This window comes from Calypte anna, chromosome 1 (assembly GCF_003957555.1).
Source record: "Calypte anna isolate BGI_N300 chromosome 1, bCalAnn1_v1.p, whole genome shotgun sequence".
Lineage (NCBI taxonomy): Eukaryota > Metazoa > Chordata > Aves > Apodiformes > Trochilidae > Calypte > Calypte anna.
In genome coordinates, this window is record NC_044244.1 from 12,419,520 (window position 1) to 12,441,104 (window position 21,585).

The 21,585-nt window shown below is 35.9% G+C and overlaps 1 protein-coding gene across 1 annotated transcript in view; it reads right to left on the bottom strand.

Annotated features, from left to right (window-relative positions):
* The window catches only part of CCDC146 (coiled-coil domain containing 146), a 65,731-nt gene that overhangs the window by 19,844 nt on the left and 24,302 nt on the right, over nt 1–21,585 (bottom strand). The window contains exons 3-9 of the mRNA XM_030469247.1: nt 16,456–16,538; nt 12,247–12,456; nt 4,505–4,562; nt 3,852–4,025; nt 3,179–3,252; nt 2,094–2,321; nt 982–1,168 (exon numbers count right to left, since the gene is read on the bottom strand). Coding sequence (XP_030325107.1) covers nt 982–1,168; nt 2,094–2,321; nt 3,179–3,252; nt 3,852–4,025; nt 4,505–4,562; nt 12,247–12,456; nt 16,456–16,538 — 1,014 coding nt within the window. The remainder of the gene's footprint in view (nt 1–981; nt 1,169–2,093; nt 2,322–3,178; nt 3,253–3,851; nt 4,026–4,504; nt 4,563–12,246; nt 12,457–16,455; nt 16,539–21,585) is intronic.

Here is a 21,585-nt window from a genome sequence, read left to right on the forward strand (position 1 = left end):
CAAGATTTTTTTTCTACCCTAAACTGGTTAGGAGGACCAAATAAAATGTCAATGACACTGTGGATCTTGGTAGAAAATAGAAAGTCTGTATGCTTTTAAGTCAGATTATGGATATTCTCCACTGAAAAAACATTCACCTGACTAAGCAATTTTACAATATTGACTTACAATTTAAGGGGGGAATTAATACAAGAGAAAAATTTAAGAAAGAGAACGTAAGAACCAGTGATGAGATGAAGAGTACAAAAAAGTTACAGAAGTAAATTGTAAGAAATATTTGGAAGGAGAATAGAAATAAAATGGTTTGAATAGACAAGAATGAGACTGCCCTTTAAAATCAGAGTAGAAGGCACAAATAAACCAGAAAAGAGTAAAGCAGCATGGAAAGAGGCATGAGTAAACATCAGTGCAAGGAAGAAACCAACAAAGAACAAATTTGAGTGAAAAGGAAGGGAACATAAGAAATTATGTCCTATCTTTTAATACCAAATTTTATTAATGATAGTTTCCTATCCCATGGAATGATGTTAAATACATTATAAATTGTTTGCTGTAATGTACAAGCAACCCCCAGATTTTCAAGGTTTATCTTTTCATGATCTGGGAGCCTGGCTCTGTGTGCCTGCTACAAATTTATTCAATGTCAATAAGAAAGACACTGTATTATTTCACCCATAAAATGACCATAATGCCACAGTGCTTTAAAGGAAGACATTGAGACACAGCATCAATAGAATAATGGAATCTTCCATTTCTCTTTGATAGGATGTTCCCACCCTAAAATACATTTCTTAAGAATACCCATATATATCTTGATGCAGTATCTTTATCACAGCTGGAGCACTTAAAGGTTTCTTTGTCAACTCCTCTTCCCTCTTTGTCTTTCTCCTCTTCCCCCTTTCAGTATTAGTCAAAAGATTTCAGAGAAAGATTTCTTACAAGAAAATCTAGAGTCCTTATGATTGTTATATTCATACAGACCTCTAATTTGAGTCTTTTATGATGCATCTTAGCTTGTTTCAAGGAATCGTAAATCATATTCTGCTGCAACTCCATCTTTTTTAAGTTTCTCAGTTCTCTGTCTTTCTGTGCTTGCTTGTGATTGAGAGCATCCTGTTGCTTTTTTTTCTCCAAGACACATTTATCTATGTTATGTTTCAGAGTTTCTCTATATAGACAGACACAGAAATTTAGAAACAAGTAACTTGACCAAGACATGGATGCAAACATTCATGCTCATTTTATCAGGTTTTGAGTACTGCATCATTCTGACTGAGCAGCAAGATAAACTCAGAAACCACTGACACAAATAACCTAAAATATAGCATTTCTAGAACTGTAATCAACAATATTACTAATGATGTGAATGACATCTCACAGTCTTTTCTAAGTAGTTCGAGAGAAACTCATAAGAAGAAACCACACTTTTTTTAGTATGAGGGAATATTCCCATATTCACTTCATTCAAACATTCCAATTTGAAGTGCTGCTATCCTTTAATACATAACCTTAAAACCAAAAGCATTGTTGCTGAGCATAAGACCATAATTACATCTATGCATTTTCCTCTGCAAAGAAGGAATAATTCAAAGCTTGCAATCAGCCTAGCAGTTTCTTTTACCTGACTAAGAGTACACAAGCTCATGATTCAAAGGAATAATAAAGGGATGAGTAACCATTCCCATTGAAATTCAGGAAGAGGTTGTTGCAGAAATCTATGATCCTCATTTCAAAAGTGAAATAGGGAAATATTTTTTAATTCCTGAATTTACTTTCTGTGGGTTTCACAGAAAAAAAAATTCACTGGAGAGAGATACCCTTTGAAATATCTCCCTTTCAGAGTAAAACCCAGTTTCACTGTCCTGGGATTTAATCAGATGCTTAAGATTTTGATGTATTTCTTAAAGACAGATCATAGATTCCAGTGGTTTATATAAGCATTTCTAAAGTCAAACCCAAGTCTGCTAGTTTCAAGTCTGCTTTGATTACTTCATAAAATCTGAAAACATAGGCAATACAGCAGAAAAAACATCTATATATGAGAACAGATAATTTTTCACTCAGACTACATGGCTTATATCTACTACTCTAACCTGTCTGATACGACTTCTAATTCCTTCTCTCTGCTGATTTCTAGTAGTTTTGTCAAAGCAATGCACTCTTGTTCTTTCTTTTCAAGCAACATTTGTTTCCCATCCAATTCCTTCATTACATCCTTTTTTTCTTGCAAAATCTCTTCAGTCCTTTTCTCAATGGCTTTCAGGGTCCCAGTAAACTCTTCTATTTGGTTATTAAGGGCTTCTGTCTTCTTCTCTGCATCACTGTTGGTAGAGGTTAACAAAACAGCAGGGATTCACACATGCACATGCATATTGAAATGGCAAATGTCAGCTGCCGGTTTTCATGGAGACACAAAACCACCTCAACCCCCCAGCTATCCATGGGATTTGTCTGAAAGCAGACTACATACAGTTAATATCTTCAGATGCCAATACAGTTCAGCTATGAAACTGAAGATGGCCATGGGATTAACAGGGAGCTTAGCACCATGACAGTGTTAAAAAGGCTCCTCATAAACAGATTTCTGTCAAAGTTACAAGGGTGCAACTCTTCTAAATGTGACTTCCAAAGCTGGAAACAGTTTATTCTGTAATACAACACAAGTAGAAGGACTCAGCTAAGTGCTTCATTAAAAACATTCTCCAAAAGGTACTAGGTATTTTAAAATGCTTCTCTAAATTGCTATATCTTTATGATTTTCTTTATGAAAACAGAGTTTCATTAAGCAAAGGTGTGAATAACATGTAGAACACAACCATTATTTAAGTGTTAAAACAGAGAAATTGAATACAGTCAAACAATTTCTATCTCAAAATAGGGACTGCAAGCAGGAGACATACGTGTAACCCTGTGCAGGTATAGAGAGAAGCTAATACACTGTTACTGGGGTCTAGAAACAGTATAAAAGCCTAATAAATGCATCCCATGGCAATGTTATTTTCTATTAAAAATCTATTAAGTAGATCTGATATATCTATGGATTTTAAGTGGATTATAGCTACTTTTAAAAATCTTGGTCCTAATTTTAATCAACAGCTACACTCAACTGTCTCTGTAACAAATAAATGAAAATAGGTTATACATGTATATATAAAAAACTTATTTATTACAAGCATACTTTTTTTCCGTACTAATGTTCTCAGTCTCTTTTCCAAGTTGTGCTGGAACATCAAGAATCTTTACTAGCTCATCCTAGTGGCAAAACAGAAAGTTTAGAATAGCCTCAGAATCTGATGATAATTCATAGAAGTAATATTCACACAAAACTGCTGTGAAAACAGTAAGAAAAATATTTTCATATTATTTGAATTACTCCCAGGGAACTGCAGATGTTAGTTTTGAAAATAAAATTATGATATTTTCCATTTTGTTATGTCTGTAAGACAAAAATCATGCTAGAATATTAATACACCTGATGATGTTATCTATACTATGGAAAATAGTAAAGACCCTTTTAATTCTCTGCAAAAATTTATATTAACTTGGATCTAAGCATACAGTAGAACAGCCTAAAATAACACAACATAGCAAGCAAGTCATTATAGGAACAATTTTTTAATCAAAACCATGACTATTACTATTTCCCAAAGGAGTAATAAGGGCAGAACAGCAGTTTGCTTCATGCCTGGTGAAAGATGACATAATATATAATATAAAGCCATCTAAGGAATTTGGAATGACAAACAACATCTCAAAGAAGATGTTCTGTTTTCTTGGACAAAACATGTACCACATACACATACATGCACACATACACACAGATATACATACACAAAATTAATTTGTGTTACTTTTAAATTAGCCTGCTTCTCCAGGAGTTTTTCTGTTTCCTTCTTATCTATTAACATCAGGTTTTGCTTGGATGATATATCTTCCTTTATTGCATTAATTTCTGCTTTTCTTTGGATTACTTCTTTGCAGAGCTCATCATAATTTTCTTTCAACTGCTTATTTTTATCTGATTCCTTTAAAAATTAAGTAAAAGATGAAATTAATTTTATTTTCCCCCTTTGCATTTTGAAAGCTTGTGATATGACAGCATCTCTAACATTGGATGATGACATTTTTTTTACTACAAGTAATGAAATATTTTGCCAGCTGCGTGTTTCTTCTATCCAGCAGAGTTTTATTACCAGCAAAACAACATATATTCACCCGGATCTATGACTGTAAATGTATTTTACATACTCACATCCAAGAGCCCAAAACTTCACTATCCTTTTGCAATAAAAACATTTATTAAAATCAAGAAAATCCATATCTTTTGTGAATCAGTTATTCATTCTTTGCCCTAGAGATATCAAAGCTGAATGGTACAATATAACTTCTCCTGCAAAATCTACCCCTTGACTTTTCCATATATTCCCTATTTTAAATAAACTCTAGAGCTACACACTGTGAAAACAGAACCTGAAACATGGCTTTTCTCATGTTCTGTACTTACACTTTCGCTTGGAGTTCTTCCACACTCATCTTTGAGAAGCCTTTTCTCTTCTTGCAAACTACAGAAAAGACAAAACAGAATTAAATATATTAGTAACATAATAATTGCTATTATATTGTAAATGGTAAAAAAGTCTGGAACACTAATTGGTGTTAGAATAAAATGCATGGTGAATCTTCACCAAGAACAAGAGAAAGATGTCCAGATTCAAAGGGAGGTTCCTAACTGGGAACTGGATGTTCTGGAAGGCAAGTAGTGCATAGGAAGGTTTTTACTCTGTTCACACAGGTAAATTTTTGAACGTGATTCTTCTTAGTCCTACCACCTCCAGCAAGGATGCATTTATACCTTTTTCACCCTTATACTATTAGAATATAACAGTCAGTCAGCACCCTACACCCACAGTTCCTCCCAGCCTCAGAAGAGGAAAAAAAATTTCACCTGGAACTGATACAAAAGGAAAGAGTAGGTGGGTTATAAATATCCACAGAGACATCACAAAGGAAAGAAAGTGCAGTTGTTTGTGAGAAGCTTTCTTCTTTCTTTGATTGCTTACACATATATTCACATTGTAAAAAACCTTTATTGAAGTCTCTCAAATCTGAACGGGCTCCTGTGAAAAAAAATCCTGAAAAGTGACAGGGCACGGAGACTAAGCCAGTGGGGTACAGCAGAAAACAAAGTGACAAGTCATGGTGACCTTAACCTATACCAAAACTATACTGCAGTTTAATTTCAGGAAAAAATAAAAACAGATTCCAAAGGAGGACAGAAGGAGGAAAGTTAAAAACAGGAAAGCTCTTAGATCTTCTTTTTTCAGTAATGCCATCCTAAGAAAGATTAAGGATTGACTACAAAAGTGAACTGAACCAAAACACTTCCTAGTATTACAATAGGGAGCTCTTGGTGGCAAATAGATAAATACTGCCAAATTAAAAAAATCAGCACTAGAGAAGAAATATGTCAATAAATCCCCAGGGAACACACAGAACAATTCTGCACCTAAGGAGGTACATGTGCTACAGCAGACTGCATGATGACACAACCAAAAAATTAAGTCCTTGTGCTATTTACTGGGATCAAGGAGGAAGGTTCTTGCAACATAATCAGTACCTATGATGCCATTCATAGTCTCAGGCTATGAGGAAGTAAAGATTGCAGTGGGGGGATAGATGGAGCAGCCAAATCCTCTGTCCCAGACGGAGCAAAGAATCAGCTTCAGGTTTTGAATTTGTGTTTGTAACTCCAGCTGGAAGATGTGTTGATCAGGCTTCCTTGAGTAGGAAGTCTGCTAGAGTCAATACTTCTTTAACAGAGGGGACAGGCTTTCATAAGACAGTTCTGTCACACAGTTATAAACTACAGCAAAGGGGTCCTGTGGCAGCCCCAGGTACCCAAAGCAGGCAGCAGCATTGCCTCTGATTGTGGCTGATACAGAGAGGCATCTCATTAGTATTTATTTTTCTCTGAAACCTTTCAGCAGCAGCCTAAAACTTTGTGTGTTGGTGCTTTAGGTTTCAGAAGGTTGTGGTCATGGGGACAGGGATCAGTCTCCAAGTTACCCACTTCATGGAGGATCCTTCCTCTAAACTTGTTTTCAGTTCTTTATCTGAGTTGATTTAAGGTTCCTCCCCCTCCAATAACTGTTTCTTACATTTTGGTCCTCCAACAAAAAGAGCATAGTTTATACCTGGGAGGCTCAAGCACCATCTTTCCAGACAAGAAGAGAAAACAATTGAAAAATAGAACTGTACTGGTGGTGTTTCAATTAAAAAAAACCACAGAACAACAGCAATGAATGTAACAAAAACCCCTCTGGTTTCAGTGAAGGGTAAAGAGAAAATAAAAGCACAGAGTAGATGTTGTGGATTTACAGCATGTAGGCATATTTGTATGGGCAGACTACAAGTATGCCTCTACAGGGACTGGTAAATTTTAATACTAATTTGAATGCCAGAGGATTTGAACACCCACAGAGTGAATGAATTTGCAAAAAAAAATATTTCAAAGGAAAAACTTGAATTGAGATCAGACTTCCCCCAGAATTGATGAAATTATATTTTAAAAGTTCTATTGCAAAATCTGTTATAAGAAATTGTACAGAAGAATGCAGACACATAGAGGAGTTTTTTGCAAGCACAAAGCTTGCAAATACAAGTGAGTATTATCAACATCATAAGTTAATTTTTTTTGCTGCAGTGGGCCTCACAAACTACTACTCCTTTTGTGTTCCACTGTTAAAAGTCAGTGAGGGAGAGCACAGTGATCAAACTGCACTGAAAAATGAGCTACTTCAATTCCGTGACAGCAGCATCGGGCAGCTCCTGTGTACTGTGCTTGTAAGTTACAACTGAGTCCTAACACATTGTTTTGGTACTCCACACAGGTTGAACACAATGTTTTCACTTACCAGTAGGTTGTCTAAGTGTATAAATAAGTTAATAAGGACAATTCATATTCCCATTAGCCCATTTTGACAGTATTCACAGTTGGACTTCTTGGGACTGGCAAAATCATGCTAATTATGATGAATGACTACTGTGCACAAATGCCCATAACTGTTTGACTGCCTCAAAACCCAATTAAATAAATCCTCTGCAAACTGATTAAAGGGTTCCTGCATCACTCGTCATCAGCCCATGCTGTGCCCTCTTTAATATCATGCCAGATGATCAAAAGAGCAAACTCAAAAATCAGGAGGGAGAGCAAAGCTGACACTATTTTTCTTTTTTTTGTCACATTCCTCACCCATGAGGACAGATTCCTGTGGAGTCATTCCAGTTTCACATCAAAGATATTCCCATCCAGCAAAAGTAATACAATTTAAACACCTCATTTTCTGTGACATAAACAGAGGCAACACTGAATGGCAAGCACCAAGTTACCTTAAGAGCTGGCAGATCAACTACTTCCACAAAAAAAAAAAAAAACAACAAAAGAAAAAACCAAACAGGGAAAAGAAAGTAAAAGAAAGAAGCTAAATCTCACTCTTTTGAACAATGAGTTTGGTCCACATGTCCATAATCAAAAGTTAGACAGGTATCTGTAGAGAGACATTGTCAACCAGGTGCCTTGAATTGCCAAAGAGTGGGTGTGTGTCCCACCTTTATTGGCCCCCTGGTCTTGCTCATGCCCAATTGGGGCCTGTCCTAATCAGGCACAGGTGGACTCACACCCACTCTTTGGCAACTCAAGGCACCTGGTTGACAATGTCTCTCTACAGGTATCCCTTGGCTTCCTCACTGTCTGGGATAAAGCCATGAGCCACCAAAGGGCAGGTCAAACAGCTTCCCAGGTACATGCTTTAGGAGCAGAGAAATTATCAGTTGAAGAAAACATATTTCTCTCCATTGACTGTAAAAGGAGATTAGGATGACTAACTCAGATTAAGAGATCAAATAAGATTTTTCAAAAATTTTTTGACACAGAAGCTTACTAAGGTAAGCAGAGAAAACCTGCTCTTTCCATTTTGGATTTGAATCCTGTAATCCATGCTATATGGACATCAGCCTCATGACTGTCTCTAAAATACTTAAGACATCAATTGCAACAACAAACAAAATAGCTGCAATCAGCATTAGGAACTTTAACTCCTGTTGGTTTATATTCCTTTTTTTGATGAGTGTATTCTTCAACATCATAAACTTTCTATTAGTAGTATTATTATACCTGTAACAACATATATGATAAAAAGATCATGCTCTTTAAGCATATTTGCAAATATTTCTCATGTTGCATTACTTATTTACATGAGGCTTAATAGCAGTACAGTACATGAAAAGCTATCTTGGATGCAGATGTAATGAGTAAAAAAAAGGCACTTGGAAAATTGGACTGTTAATGAAAATACATTCCAATCTTTTCCCTGAGCAATGTCTACAGCTGCAAACTGACACAGAAATAAAAAAATAAGTCATAGAGATTAAGAAATGTAGTGTTAGTTGTCAACAGAGGCCCATTTCAGTTTCTGACTATTCTGTGAGCTGAGGATGTTGCTGTCATTATAAATCCCAGCTGACTGAGGATGACTGAGGAATCCACTGAAGATGCTTGGCACCTCACAACTAAAATCTACTGACCACAAGTAGAAGAAACCACAGCTGCCAAGCTGCCAGCATGAGTTTCCTGTAGCTGTATTTAATTTGTATGTACCTTGAAAGCAGTCAGAAGATTAGCTGATAACTTCAGCTTTAAGCCAACTGCATTTAATTATTATTTGTAATTCTTTGGTAGAAGAAATATGGAGGAAAACTTAACTTTTCACTTTTTAATTACTGAGTGACTAAACCTGAAATAATTAGGAGCAATGAAATAATTTTCCATATTTATAATCCTTTTACAATGACAAACTCAGTTCTGCAATCCTGACTTGCATGCACTCAAGCAGAGTTCCCCAGTGCATAACCATTTTGCCACCTACACCAATGACTGTGAGGTCTGTAATTTGGACCTAGGCTTTAAAGGAAAAGTGTTTTCATTAATAAGGCATCTTTAACATCACAAATTCTTGTTAAGGATAATTTAATCTCAATTTAACCACTTAAAAAAATATAGCTTAGATGATAAATTAATTTAGATGGTAAATATATTATTTATCAATAATATCAATTTATAAATAATATCAGTAATAAATTATAACTAATGGCATAGCCTAGTACAGAAAAGCAGATCCTCTTCATTTAGTCTCGGAAACCAGGACTCTAAACCTTGCATGGACACTAAAATCCTTGATCCAGAACTCCTCCTTACCAATCTCATTGGTCCTTTTCTTGTTCTTATGCTGATTTTTTAGTCTATATTCTTATTTACTGAAGCACAGGGAAAAAAACTTCACAGCTTTGAATGCAGCTGTATAGGAACTGAATTGAGATCACTGTTTTCCTTCTCAATTTATTACATTTGCTTAATCATTTTTGAGAGGAAGAATGTCCTGGAGTCAGCTTTGTCTTTGGAGTAGTGATCCGAAATGTATCACCTGTGTAAAATCCTTCCAGCTGTTGCTCCCCCACCATGCTGAGTGCTGAGGCTACCAGGGTAGCAATAAAACCCAGTGCAATGGTGCTACAGAGAAGGAGCACAGACTGGAAGAGGAGACACAAGTTAGGGGGGTACCCCCATGCCACCACAGGGACCCTCCAGGTGACTGCCCAGGCAGCTACAGTGCATCAGAGCTGCTTCTGAACACCTCATGCACCCATGCAAACTATGAAAAAAGTCATAAGATTTCTTAAAACCAACTGCTGTCAGATTTGGGTCTCAGTGCTGAAAGGCTGCCAAGTGCCCTCAGCTATCAGAGAAAGTGAATTGAAGCACAGACTCACCTCTAGCCCAGCAGGATTTCTAAGTAGACAAGACCACAGACTTCTAAGATAAAGGGAAAGCAATAGATAAGAGACACATAATCCCTTCAAAGCTTTTCCTCTCCATGTTCCCTGCCTGCTATAGATGAGAAGGTAAATAAGCAATATGCTTGTTTTCTGACTAAACAGCCATTAGTCATAATTCCCAAAAAAATTTACTTGTAAGTGCCAAGCACAGCTGGGGCTGTATTAACACAGTTGGACAAGAAGAGAAACTGTGTTCCAGAGAGATCAAGGGCCAAGAAAGTTTGGACCATGAGTTTCTATCCTTCTGACAAATGAAGGAAATTAAGCAACCACCTAACAGCAAACTTAAAATGATGCAGCTTCCCCTCTCTCTGTGACACTGCCCATGCACACAGGTATCTCAGAAGACACTGCATTATTGTTTCTGTAAAACCACTAGCCATACAGATCTTCATTTTACAGCAGTGTTACTATTAGATCTCCTGCTATTCACAGCTCTACTCTGAACACTTGTTTTCACTGTTTTTCACAGCACCAAACCCATCCTTTCTTTACAAATGATGTACACATTCATTATCTGGTTTTATTCATAGCTCATTTCTCATTTCCTCACTAAATTCACCTATCTGTTCTCCAGGTGTATTCTGTCAGTTCTGTTCATTCCACACTCCTCCAACATTAAAATCCCTCTCATTTCCTGAAAGCAGCATCTTCTCTCCCAATAAGTAAATAATCTAGGAACATCCTCCTCAACACACATACTATCCACAGGCATGAAACAGATCAAACAAGGAACAATTAAATAATCTGTAGCTCATCAGTTTAGAAAGTTGCCTAATAAAGCGGAGGATACAATAGAGGTCTACTAAACAATCCTGCAACACTGAAGATGAAGAGAGGACCTGATGTTCACTGTCTCATCCAATACAAGAACTTTAGGGCATGAAATGATGGTAGGAATCAGGTTCTAGAAAGACAAAAGCTGGCAGTTCTTGTGTAGTTAATTCATGAAATCTATTGTCCAGGGTGTTGCAGTGCCAGAAGTTTACATAGTTGAGGAGGAGACAGAAGTTCAAGGCAGGTCAGCTGAGGATTTCTGAATACAGGGGATTGTATTTGGCTCATGAAATCCCTACATCACACATGGCTTAGGGATGCAGTTTTGGTCTTTGTTAGATACTGCACTGTATGGACCTCTGGACAGACTCTACAGCTGGTTTTGATCTCATGCAATACGTAAGACCAAAGAGAGGAAGTTTCTTATAAAGTGAAAGAACATTTTTTACAGTATGACAAACCAAAAAAGTGTATTTTTAATCTGCAAGATAGCATATTCAATTCATATATAAGGATCAATTCAGTAACTGCAACAATATCTCAACTGTGTAGCATATAGAAAACTCCCTTTGACTAGAGACAGAAAATACACAGCAAGCAAATATCTCCTAAACACATAAACACTCATATTTTTTGGAAAGTGAAAAATATTTGTAAGAGATGAGTACAAATGGATAAAAGCATGATATTTGAAGAGCTCATTTCTTAACTGCTTGAAAATTGCTGTAAATTCTGTATTTAATAATTATTTCAGGAAACTTTCTTGTTGCTTAGTTGTCTCATAGCAAATAATTTTTTCCAGATGCTTTCCGTGTTTCTTTATTTCTCCCACTCCCAGTATGCCTCTTTCTCAAATTTCTTCCTCTGTTAGACAAACATTTGGCTCTAAAAAAAATATAATCAAGAAAACTGCCAGAAAATTCTGCTTTTCGCAGTTTGTAAAGCGTTTTTCTTGCAGAAAAATAGTTTTAACTGCTGAGCTGCTGACATTATTTATTTGCATTTTTATACACCAACTACACTACAGCTGGATGGAAGGTGGGTAGAATAGCAATTATCCCAAATTCACAAAATGAAAATACAAGTTTTCTGACAAGTGAATATAGAAGTACTTCTCCTCCTTTAAATATCTAAATAGAAAAAACTTGAATACGCTGTGCTTCTGATTCTAAAAATATCACTGGGTCTATTTATGACATTGTCTTCATGAAATTACCACACACAGGGCCCTGAGACACTTTAATCATTTGTATTAAAGGTGTCCTAGACTAGAATTGCTCCTGCTAGTTTGTTTACCTAAACATTAACCATGCAATTTAGTAAAACTAAATTTTAACAGCATTTCAAAGGACATCATAATATGTTCTAAAATTGAAATTATTCACAAATCTCAAACCAGGGTAAGTTTATTCATCACTGAAATGTTGTTAATAAGGAAATATTGTGGCAATTTTTTTAACAGCAGATACTAAGAAATTAGTCCATGTAAGATGGAGATGAGAGTGAATTGTATCCTAAGTTATTACCTTCCTAGATAAGGTATGATAAAGGTAGCAGCATTTGACCACTATCACCTACCATTCCAATTTGAACTGAATTTCATATTCTCTTTCTTTAATAGCATCGTATTCATTTTGGCAACTAAGAAGTTTCTGCCTTATTTGGGAAATTTTATTGGAGGATTCTTCAGGAAGCTGCTCTGCTTTTTCCAGTTCATGTTGTTGTTGTTCCAGTTCTACACTAAGACGCTTGGCTTCCTGCAACAACTGGATCTCAGATTCCTGTAAACTACAGTAAAAAAAAAAATTAGATTTAGGCAATGAGAAGCACAATCGTTATATTTATACTTTTTTACCTACCTATAATATTTAATACAAAATTTTCAAGAACAGAAAAGTCCTGAATAATCTGGTTTGACAACCCTGCTGACCCTGCCTTGAACAGGAGGTTGGAGCAGTCCCCTCCTGAGGTGTCTTCAAACCTGAATCATATTCTGATGGCATGAGAGAAGTGGAATCTGATGTAAGGAGTTTTTTTCTGCATACCTAGAGTTGGAGTGGGATTAATCTAATCTAATCTAATTTTAACCAGATGAAAGAGAGTTTGTAAATTTATTTGTCTAGCAGTGGAGAGACAGGGATTTTTATCCTACATAGTGCAAAAGGCTAGATCTGGAGGAGAATAAAAATAGGGAAGTATTCACCAGGACAAGGCTCAGCCTGGGCTATATGACACTTCAAAGTTATTAGTAAAACAAAGCTCCACCTACATGGAGCTGAACTGCATATTACTATTGGTGTAATGCTACCAGTATGTGAAGAAACTCATTGAATGACACACAAGCTGCAAATATATTTATGGGGTTCTGTGGAAGCTTATTATAAGGCTGGTAGACAGGATCTGTTCTCTGATCTGATCTGTACCACCAAAGTCAAGCTTCACAGAAATTACATCCGTAATAGCCTGCCAGTGTTAGGAGACTGATATTCATAATGTACTTAGGAGCCTATGTGGTGATAGCTGAATAACAGGTCTTTAAGGCTGTTAGTAAAATACATTTATTATTATGGAAAAGTCTTAAAGGAAACTACAGTATGAAAATTCATATACAATTCACAATATATAAGCCTATTATTCATGCTATAGAAATCACTGTGTATGTCTCTTCAGTATTACTACATCACAACTTTTGGATAATGGTATACTAAATTTAATTGCAAATTATGTAGAAGAATAAAGAAAAATATGATGCCATTTAATGATTTTTTAAAGAAAGGAATTTAAAATCTCTGATACTGAGAAACTCTATACATAAATTTTAGCTCAAGGATGACATTTATGGCCTAGAAATAAAACCAAAATTTCATGTTACACTTAAGAATAGAGTTGAGATGGTGACTATAAAACAAAATATACAACTGATTATACTGCCAAACTATACCTGAAATAATATAGCAGAAAAATTTGGGGGGTTTGTAACGTTTCTAATTAGATCGCTTCCTTTTTTCAAAGCAGAAAATAAGAAAACTGCAGACTTCAACAGGAAACAAGAGTGCTCCTTTATTATGAACAAATAGCTTTAAGTCTGATATACTCACACAGCCATTTTTAAGGGAAAAATAAATTGACTTATTGACACAAGATCTTTTACAATACTTAGATCGTCTTAAAGCCCACCAGAAAGCATGCTGTGTCATGAGAAAACATAACTGGTAGCAATGCACATTCATTTTGAACATTATTCTTACATAAATAATACATTTTAGATAAAATGACATAAAAACAGAACTTCTCCCGTAAAACAAAAAATATTGTTTTCTCCATGCTAATAAAGAGATAAAAAATAGAAACACGAACTGAGGGTTGAATCTAGACCAGACCTTGCTCACTATAGTTGCCAACAGTATTTTTTCATGTGGAGTACTAAGTTTAATGAAGACACTGAAGAGATAACTGGCCATCTATACAATATTCACACCTAGAATCATGAAAGTGCAAAGCACCAAGTCTGATGTGGCAGATTTCAAATTTGAGAAGTGAATAATAATTTAACATAGGCTTAAGAAGATGAGATACCCAAATTGCAAATGAATTGTCATCATTACTTGACTTCCTTACTGCTTGGTGCAGCAGAACATTCATATTAAGGTCCTAACTTGAGATAATAAAAAATAACAACTCAGCCACATGTTTTTGTGACCAAATGGATTTTCAGGGTCCAAATATGAGGTCGAGTACATCAGCTTTAGGTGCAGCCTCACTGCAAAGTGGATGGGTGAGACAGCCCCAGAGTGGGATGAGAGTCTGTTCCCAAAATTTTGTTGTGTGTAGCAAACACACAATCAAAAGTGCATGAAACTTTGAAGAAATGTATTAAAAATGTTATTTTCCAGTTGATGTTTCTCAGCTTTTCAGAATGCCAAATTGTGCAAAACTGAAATCAAGAAATGAAGGACTATTTAGCATTAAACGAAGGGCCACACTGTAAACTTATAACTGTGTACTTTAGCAACAGCCTCAGAAATTATCAGCATACAGATTTATTGTATTCATCATGTTAGACAAACTCATCTTGTGTTTCAGTTGCAATCATTTGGCATAGTTGTCTATGCTGCTTAAGATGGCTGAGCCTTCCTTGAGACTGTTATGTGTGACTAAAGGAAAGAACACACACAGCCTGAAGACCACATTCAGCATGTCTTTCCACATGGCCTTTTAATGGCACAGGGATAGATGGGGTTTAATTGTGAAAGAGGATAAATTCAACTGTATTAAAGGAAAAGTAAGTTTTTGATGCACAAAACTATTGCAGATGTAAAGGTGAAGAACTAAAAATAAAAAAGTGGTATTGACTCTCTGAATGGTTTATTGCATGAAAAGAGAATACACACATCCTGAACCTTTCATCAGTACTCTCTTCACAGTCAGAGGAGAAAAGCAGACACCTGCAGACGCCTGTACATGGAGCAAGTGTGTGGTCCCTATTTCCTTCTATTGACTCTAGATATGTAGTTCAGCTGTAAATATCCACTGATGTTAACAGGTGGACAACAAAAACCCACTTTTAATATCTGAAAAATCTTTAAATAAACTGAAGATCATGATCAGTTTTTGGTAACTGACTTTCTTTACTTTCTTTTAATAGTAAGAGAAGTTTGTCAATGGGAATTAGTCCTCATTCCCCAGCTGTTTTGCTTTGTAAGTAAAGAATGTGATGTGATTCTCTCCAATTGACTTTCCTACAGAAGTGGCAGGTTTGTACTACTGTGAGAACCAGGGAAAGAATGACTCTTAATATGCCATCTAACATTGTCATGCTTTTTGTGCATGGTGCTTACAGCAGTTCAGTTACAGCAGTAACAGAAAAGACAGCTGAGTCCTGTTTTGTCTCAGGCCATATTCCACTTATTATACATACAAAGGAACTGTCTTTACATTAAAAATTGCTCTATAGAAAAGAATGCTATGTAAATATATAAAGCAAAATATGTAGTAATATGCTTGTGGCTTTTTATCCAAGCTAAAGACTGGTTTCAAACTGGCTAAAAGTCGTTCAAGTTCAGCAATTACTGGATTTCTACTTCAGCAATAGAACTGCTCTGGGTTTGTGCCACAGTGTTCACCTTGTACAACTGTGAGATCTCATCCCACTTTATCCCTCCATCTTCTTTTCCTTCCACTCGCATGTGTCCTGCTCACACCTGGTACTGGGATATGATTCCTCTCCCCGCTCCAAGCACCAGAGCGGGGCAGACTTACAACTACTGTATCTAAATTCTGATTTTGATCATGCTTTGAAGCTTAAGGTTAAATTTCCTCAGTTTACAACCAGTCTTGTCTAATGCAACTGAATATTATCATACAGTAAAATACACCTTTAGCTGTGACAGAGCTTAATATTACTTCTGAGAAGTGAGCCTTTGGTTGCTGTCCACAATGTTAGCTAAGCAGGACAGAGTCTTTTCATACATTACAATTCTGGCCACACAATCTTCAAATAAATCTGTATTTTAAACCTGTATATTGTCTGTAGCAGTTTGTGTTTTCCCTCATTGCCATTATTATGTTTATATTAAAACAAAGTTGGTTTTGAAACATAAATATCCTGAATTACCTTGCATCTTCATATTAAATAATACTGGTTTTCCACCATGTGTTCTTGCTTCCTCTGTGAGCAATCACTATACAAAAATCTTAAAAGATAATTAGGCCTTATCAGCAGAGAAAATTATTTTAAATATGTAATGCTTTGGCTATTTAAACAAAACTAAAAAAGGAATATTGTACCTTATCACAGTCTTATGCAGATGGATGTACTTTTCCTTCAGCTCATCTACTCTCTCATCTGTGATTTTTCCATCAGAAAGTAGCTATGGGAAGGAAACAGGCAGTTATGAAACCTCCTCAGTTCTAATTTTTTCATTCTGCTGCAACTTTTTTTTTAACTATAATTTAGTTTATGCAGTCTCTGGTAACATATCAAATTAAATACATGGATTTAAAAAATGCTTATTTACATAATAACTCAAAGCATAAATTAAAGAATATAGAGAATGTGTCTGTCACAACTACAGTGCTATCTGCACTACTTCTTCTCTGATTTTCTGTCTGCATTAATATTTCATGATAATTTTGTCCTGACTTTGAACTGGGGCTCTAAGTCACCTGTATTCCACATTGCTTAACTGGTTCAGTTTTGGTATATATCAGCTGACCAGAACAGGTGAAACTGAAGTTTAAACTCCTAAAATCCTGTTTGTGCTAAAACCTCTGTGCCACAGAGGTTTGGTGCCTCTGTGGGCAACATGGTTGTAAAAAAAAAAAAAAAAAAAAAAAAAAGGGGATAAGGTCCAGGTAGATCATCCCCAAGCCACCAAACACATCACCTCACATGACTGTGCAGGCCATGGACGAACACTAAGGGGAGACCAAACCACTCCGTGTAATTATTACTTAAAAATCTGTATGTGTGTGATGCAGCAGAAGTCTTGAGGGCAGTAATTTGGGCCAATGAGCCAGTCCTCCTCAATATAAATAGGAAATACAACTAGGAGCAAAATTTTGACACTGGGAAATATCACAGCAGCAGCAATATCATATCTCCCATGACATTTCTTTATATAGTCTTTTCTTCCTCTCTTTTGGATACAGCCAGGAGAACCAGGTTAAATATAGATCCAAAATGTAAAGTGACTTGGCTCTATAAAAATCCATAACTAGCCTTTTTGGGGCAACAAGTCAAATTTACAACCTCTATAGGAACCTGCCAAGAATTGGGGTTGTGCAGATCTCCTGAAATAAGAAACAAAATTACTACAGCATCAGGTAAATACCAGAAGCCATACTTCAACCCTAATGTTTGATAAGGCCACCAGGGAAGGGCCTTTTTCTAAGCTGAACTAAGGACCATTTCAGATATTCATATGTGGGCTATTATGTAGATGCCCCTTTCTTGAATATCTAAAAGAAACTGTTAGAAATCAGTCCTGTGGTCAAGAAGCAGAACCCAAGTGAACATGCCAAAGGAAGTTTACATTTTGTGATGGCTATTTGATTTATGTATTATTTTAAGACCCACCATGGTAGCAAAGACAATCTTTGCTGTCTGCTGCCTTGAAAAAAGGAAAGCAGATTTGTCTTTCATTTGTTTGCATGAGATTAAAGATAAGCAGCTCTCAAATATTTATTTATTTTGGCATCCAAAGATACGCTTCAGTTTAGTTCACAATACTAAGTAACTCTTCTGTGAGAAAGAGAGAAAGAATTTCCTTAACTTAACCCATTTATTGCTTAGCCTGACGTGAAGGTATAGTTCTTATTTGAATGGCACTTTACTTCTGTCCTTTCCATGCTTATCTGATACGTACCTGTGTGTACCACTGTTTCTCAGTGCTCAGCTTCACACTGCAGTCCTAGGCCATGTTTTACAATGTTGCTGCAGAAATAAACTTATTTGTTCTTGAGGCTACGTCTTCTTTACATTTGTAAATTTTTACACATTTTACACTGAATTTCTCAGTTCAGTTCAGAGCTAAGAGCTCTATTCCAGTAAGTTCTGGTCCTAATCAATGTGAAGACACATAGCTTTGAGGACTACATGACAGCATCATCACCAGTGTCAAAGCAGGTGCAACTTCTGTGAAAAGTATCCTCACCAGATAAATAACATCACAACTTTATTTGGAGAGCCACCAGAAAGTCAGGGCTTGGCTACCCCGATCCTAGGGTTTGTTTTTAGAGCCTAGCACTCTGTTTTCTCCAAGATTCCTGAGAAGGCAAAAGGGAAAGAAAGAGGCAGCAGTCTGAGGGAAAGAAATAATCAGTTGTGAAGGAAGAAAGAAAAAGCATGAGACTACTCTAGAAAAATTATATTATTTGTGGTCATAAGACTAGGTGGGAGATGATGCTCCTTCTATACAGATATGTAATGCTTTCAAGGCTGCCTTTCCCATGTAAGTGCTAGAGGGTGATGTGTAAATGAAGTGAACTTCAGAAGTTTTGTTACCTGAATCAACGGATGTTACCAGAAATTCACTGGATGCCTAGCACAGGAATAGTAAATGTTTTCCTTTCCCCTAACTATCATTCTGAGGAATAGATCTCCAGTCCCAGACTACATTGCCAACTGATAAAAAAATTAGGGATAGGATAATGGCAGTAGGTATCCACTTGGACCTGGAACTACGTCACCCTGAGCAGGAGATGAGTAACAGCTTTTTGCAAAAGACATTGAAAATGGGCAGGGATCTATTGGTAAAAACATGAGCTTAAGCAACTTATTTTAAAAGCTTGGAGTTAAATCAAAACCCAGTATATTTTGGAAGCAGTGACTGTAACAAGTATTAGGCCTTCCAGATTTAAATCCTAAGGAAGTAAGCTTCCAAATTAGTTATAAAATGTCATAATTCAAGAACACACAAATAAGAGAGTTTCTAATAAAACAGCCAACAGAATTTACATATGTATATACACACACAAACATACTATTTCTAAAAGATGTGTGTGATAATTTTCTTCTGGTCTGCTGGATCTGTATTAGCAATTCTTTTATTAAAACAAGCTGTGCACAAGACTAACATCCTGAGTTTAAAAAATAAGTTCCATTTCACCCTCCTTCCCTCCAGGATGCACTCAGAGTTCATTTTATTGCTTATAAGCAACAGTGATGTTGCTAAACTGAAAAGGAAAAGAACAAGTGAGAACATGAAGTAGCAAGGAAACTAAAGAGATAGTGAATGGTAACTGAGGATGTTTGGTTTGGTTTTTTTTTCCCCCAAGCCTGCTCTAACCATAATGCCTTCGAAAGAACTGGTCTCATTCTGTTCCACTGGTGATCTCAAATCTGGAGTTTGGAATATAGTGAGGTAAATAGGAAAAATTCTTAAACTGTTGAGTTTTCCAGTCCCTCTCCACATCAGTTGTATTTAACAGTATTTTGCTTTGCTTTCTCATTATACAATGAACTGGGTCCCTGTACATTTTAAATACGACCAAAATTGATAGATCATCCGGATAAACTAAAATAAATTTTCCTTATCTAACTGGAGAATTATTGGAAAGCTGAATGAAGATTTGCTTGCTAAGGGACAGCTGCTTGGCAACTTTTTGCTTTCTTTTCAGCTGTATTCCCATAAATGTAATTGCATTAATATTATGGAAATATTTATCTTTTTACTGGATTTACTTGTATCTTTCCTTTTCAATTTAAGTTGTCTGCAATGTTCATTAAATATAATCTATTAAGTTACCCTTTCTTTCACTGTAAGAGATGTACGGAGATGTAACTTACTAACATCAGTGTAATTTTATAACTGTTACATCTTCCCATGTTACTGCACTATCTGAAGCTTGGCTATTCTACATGAAAACCAAAACAGAACAAACCAAAACCCAAATTCCAAACCAAATTTGTTTCCTTCAGTCAGTGAAAAGTCTCATGAAATAATAATACTGGATAATCCTGCCCAATGATAAAACTAGGGAGGAAGATTTTGCTGAAAAGGAGTAAAGAAAGGGCATATCCTTTACATATTTCTAGCAGGAGAAAGTGGCTTTTTTGGCTTTGATCAGCAACATCTTAAATATAGGGACCCATGAGAGAAACAAAATATGTATTCTCAGATACTGTTCTGTATCCCTGCGTAACTTTTCCTATATCTGTACCAGTAATAGGTAAATATTTGCTTGCTATTAACAGCTCACCATCAGAGCTCTCTTCCAGATGTCTTGAAGAAAATTCCAAGGAAAAATGAGCACACAATGAGTTTATACTCAATATTTGCAGGATATGAGGAAGCTCTTCTATGTTTTTCCAGCTTGACTACAGGTCCACAAGCCCATGGATATGGGATCACAGTAATTTCTCTGAGCATGGAAGGTGGACATGGATGAGATGTTGGTAAGAACAGGAAGGTACCAGAACATGGATGAGAATTTAAACCATGGAAGTGAGAGGTCCCACCTGAAATATAAGGTAAGCTTCCATGTGAGTAAAACTTATGAAAACTGACCCAAAATACATCAACACTTCCTCAGCTCCTGCATTAGGCACTTTTATGTTCTTCATTTTCACACATTATATTCACTCCTTTCTGAGGGCCGCCTCAAAGCAATACACCAAAGACCTCATTTGGAGTTCCAAAGCAAGTTTTCTGTAACCCAGATGTGATTTAAGTAAGAACAGTCATTAGGCAGTCATTGTTTTGAATTTCAAGGCTTTTTAAGCTTCTTAAACCAGGCCAAATTTAAACTTTAAAAGATGAAGTTATCTGAATGTTTGTCTAAATCCTTGCACTCTTTTGCTAAAAACCTCAAGAAAAGCATGGAAGATAAATATAGTCACCACTAAGAAAATACTGATTAACATCAATTACTCATTATGAAAGTGAAACTTCTGAAGACTTCCTAGGAAAGACATAATTTCAACAGTCCCTAGACTCTGCATTTCAGAGAAATCATTGAGATAACATGTGTTTGTAATTATGTTTGCTGATACTGGAAATAAGTAAAATGTATTCTAAGCTTGAATGGAATAATGACACTTTCCACCTCTTCATTCTAAGCTGTAATCTCTTGTAATGATAACAGGCAATTATGACTGTATTTTATTTTAACACACAGAATAATCAAACATTTTATATTAATGTTAATTAATTTCAAACATCTGAAAGGCCTCATCAAACAACTTTGTGGCCTATAATTGGAGATAATAGAAAGATATAATGGGTTTAGTGTATTACAATATATAAAAATTTATATAAACTCAGGATGTCTGTATAGTATTAGCCACTTAGCCAGTTTGCTATGTGAGGTTTGAAATTTTCTCTGTTTATTTGAAGAGCTTTTCTTAACTCTTCTGGAGAATATTTAAATGTTTAAACATTCAGGGACAAAAAAGGATAAATGCTCCTCTTTGCA